This window comes from Octopus bimaculoides, chromosome 18 (assembly GCF_001194135.2).
Source record: "Octopus bimaculoides isolate UCB-OBI-ISO-001 chromosome 18, ASM119413v2, whole genome shotgun sequence".
Classification (NCBI taxonomy): Eukaryota; Metazoa; Mollusca; class Cephalopoda; order Octopoda; family Octopodidae; genus Octopus; species Octopus bimaculoides.
In genome coordinates this window covers 15,998,053-16,000,042 of record NC_068998.1, presented here as the reverse complement: position 1 = coordinate 16,000,042, position 1,990 = coordinate 15,998,053, and the positions used below count along the sequence as shown (strand labels likewise).

Genomic DNA, 1,990 nt, shown 5'->3' with positions numbered 1-1,990 from the left:
ATATATATATATATATACATATGACAGGCTTGTTTCAGTTTTCATCTACCAAATCCCCTCATAAGCCATAGGTTGGCCCAGGGTTTATAATAGAAAACACTTATCCAAAGTGCCAACTCAAAACCACATTTCTGGGAAGCAAGCTTTTAACAGCGGAACTTACAGACTCCCAAATACAATCTTTATAGTCCACTCAAAGAAACACCAACCAAAGCACTCTCAAACCACACTTAACCATCTTTAAAAAGAAAAAGAAGGACACATGAAACAATGTAGTCCTAACTAAACAAATAGATGGAATGTCATTGGCCAGAAAGACTTTGATTGCACTTCGTTCGGCTAAATTATCATGGCAACAGATTGTGTAGTTGCATCATAGAAGTTATAACACACCACCTCTGGATTCTCTAGTGCAAAAAAGAAAAAAAAACAAAAGAAAAGAAAATAAATAAACCTACATACTTTGCTTCATTTTCAGCCTGACGATAAAGGACAATTTCAGTTGATGGTTTGCCCTTTGAACTAAACTGGTATTTAGGCACCGATTGAATAACAGTCTGAACATTTATATTCATAGTTTCTTTAATGTGCTCTTTAAGAATTGCCGCTACTTCAATAATCAGCTGTCTCTGTGGTACACGTCTGCGATATTCACCAAGATCTTCAGTTGGGATTCGAATAGTTTTAAGTTTATCCCGATATAAAGAATTGGTCATGAATTTCTCAGCTAGGAGCTGGGTAATTTCTGTATAAGTTTTTCTAGAATAGACAATAGACTGCGCTTTTTCAACTGGTACATGTGACATTTTTGATGTTTGTAAAATAAGTGCGTTCACACCAGGAGCAACAGCTTCAAATATTTCACTTTCTTCTTCATGTAATTTTGCTAGTGTAGATTTCTTTGATGTTAATCTACGAGAACATGGAGTAGGAAGCTGTCTAGAATTGCTAGCTTCACTACTGGAGTATTCTCTCAGTTCTTTCTTGTTGTTGCCAACAAACTCATTTAGCACTAATTTGGCTTCTTTTATGGCTACTTGTTGGTATTGGACATCATCACCAGTTTCGCTGCCAGAAGCAAGTGATGGGTGCAGTCTGCGTACTAGATGGTTTTGTATTTTATCATCCCAATCACTATCTGAAGGATGGGAAAGAGATTTGTTCAACGGTGGGCTTTGCGTTTTATCACCAGAACTGCTATCAGAAGACTGGAACGTAGATTTGGTTGAATGTTGGCTTTGCTTTTTATCATCGGCTTCACTTTCAGAACTGTAGAAGTTATGCTGTTTGCTGCTTTTCCCACCAGAGATGGACAATTCTTTCTCATTGGTTTCTACAGCTTGTTTCTTCATAAAAACTATTAAAGGTGTCCGAGTTGAGAGACGTGGCCGGCGTAGAAGTATCTTACCCATGTCTAAAAGCTTTGTAAGGGCTGACAAGCTGAAATGAGCATGGGAGAGTTATGTTGAGGGAGCTTGAATTAAATATAATCAAAGTTTTCTTGTTAATTAATAAACATGTTAGTAAAAAGTATTATGTATTATTTATGAAAATCATCATCATCATTTAACGTCCACTTTCCATGCTAGTATGGGTTGGACGTAATATTAGTAAATTATGTATTTTGATTAGATTTACTGCTTTCTTTCCTCCACGTCACATGACAATATCCGGCTTCTTCGCAACTTGAATGGGAAAGAATCCTTGAAACCATGGTGAATCTGCAGCCACCGCCCAATAACAGTCTTATGCTATGTTAGAAAAAAACTTCCTAGTTTACCTTCCTTTGATATTGCTGCACCTCTTATGTGTCCATAGCTTGCACTGGGTGCATCTTATAGAGTTTCTACTTACACCTTTTCTACAGATCGAGCAGGGCCATCTATCTGAAGGGGTTTGTGTTTTATATATACATATATGTATATCTATATATATATATATATATATATTTACTTATATATATATGTACATATATATACATATATACATA

General features: G+C 36.0%; 1 protein-coding gene across 5 annotated transcripts in view; it reads right to left on the bottom strand.

The window, feature by feature from the left end:
* Positions 1-1,990, bottom strand: part of LOC106871185 (leucine-rich repeat-containing protein 63) — a 90,622-nt gene that overhangs the window by 74,259 nt on the left and 14,373 nt on the right. For all 5 annotated transcript variants that reach the window (XM_014917518.2, XM_014917520.2, XM_014917521.2 and 2 more), the window contains exon 2: positions 463-1,440. In XM_014917518.2, the coding sequence (XP_014773004.1) occupies positions 463-1,412 (950 nt within the window). In that variant the 5' untranslated portion in view covers positions 1,413-1,440. The remainder of the gene's footprint in view (positions 1-462; positions 1,441-1,990) is intronic.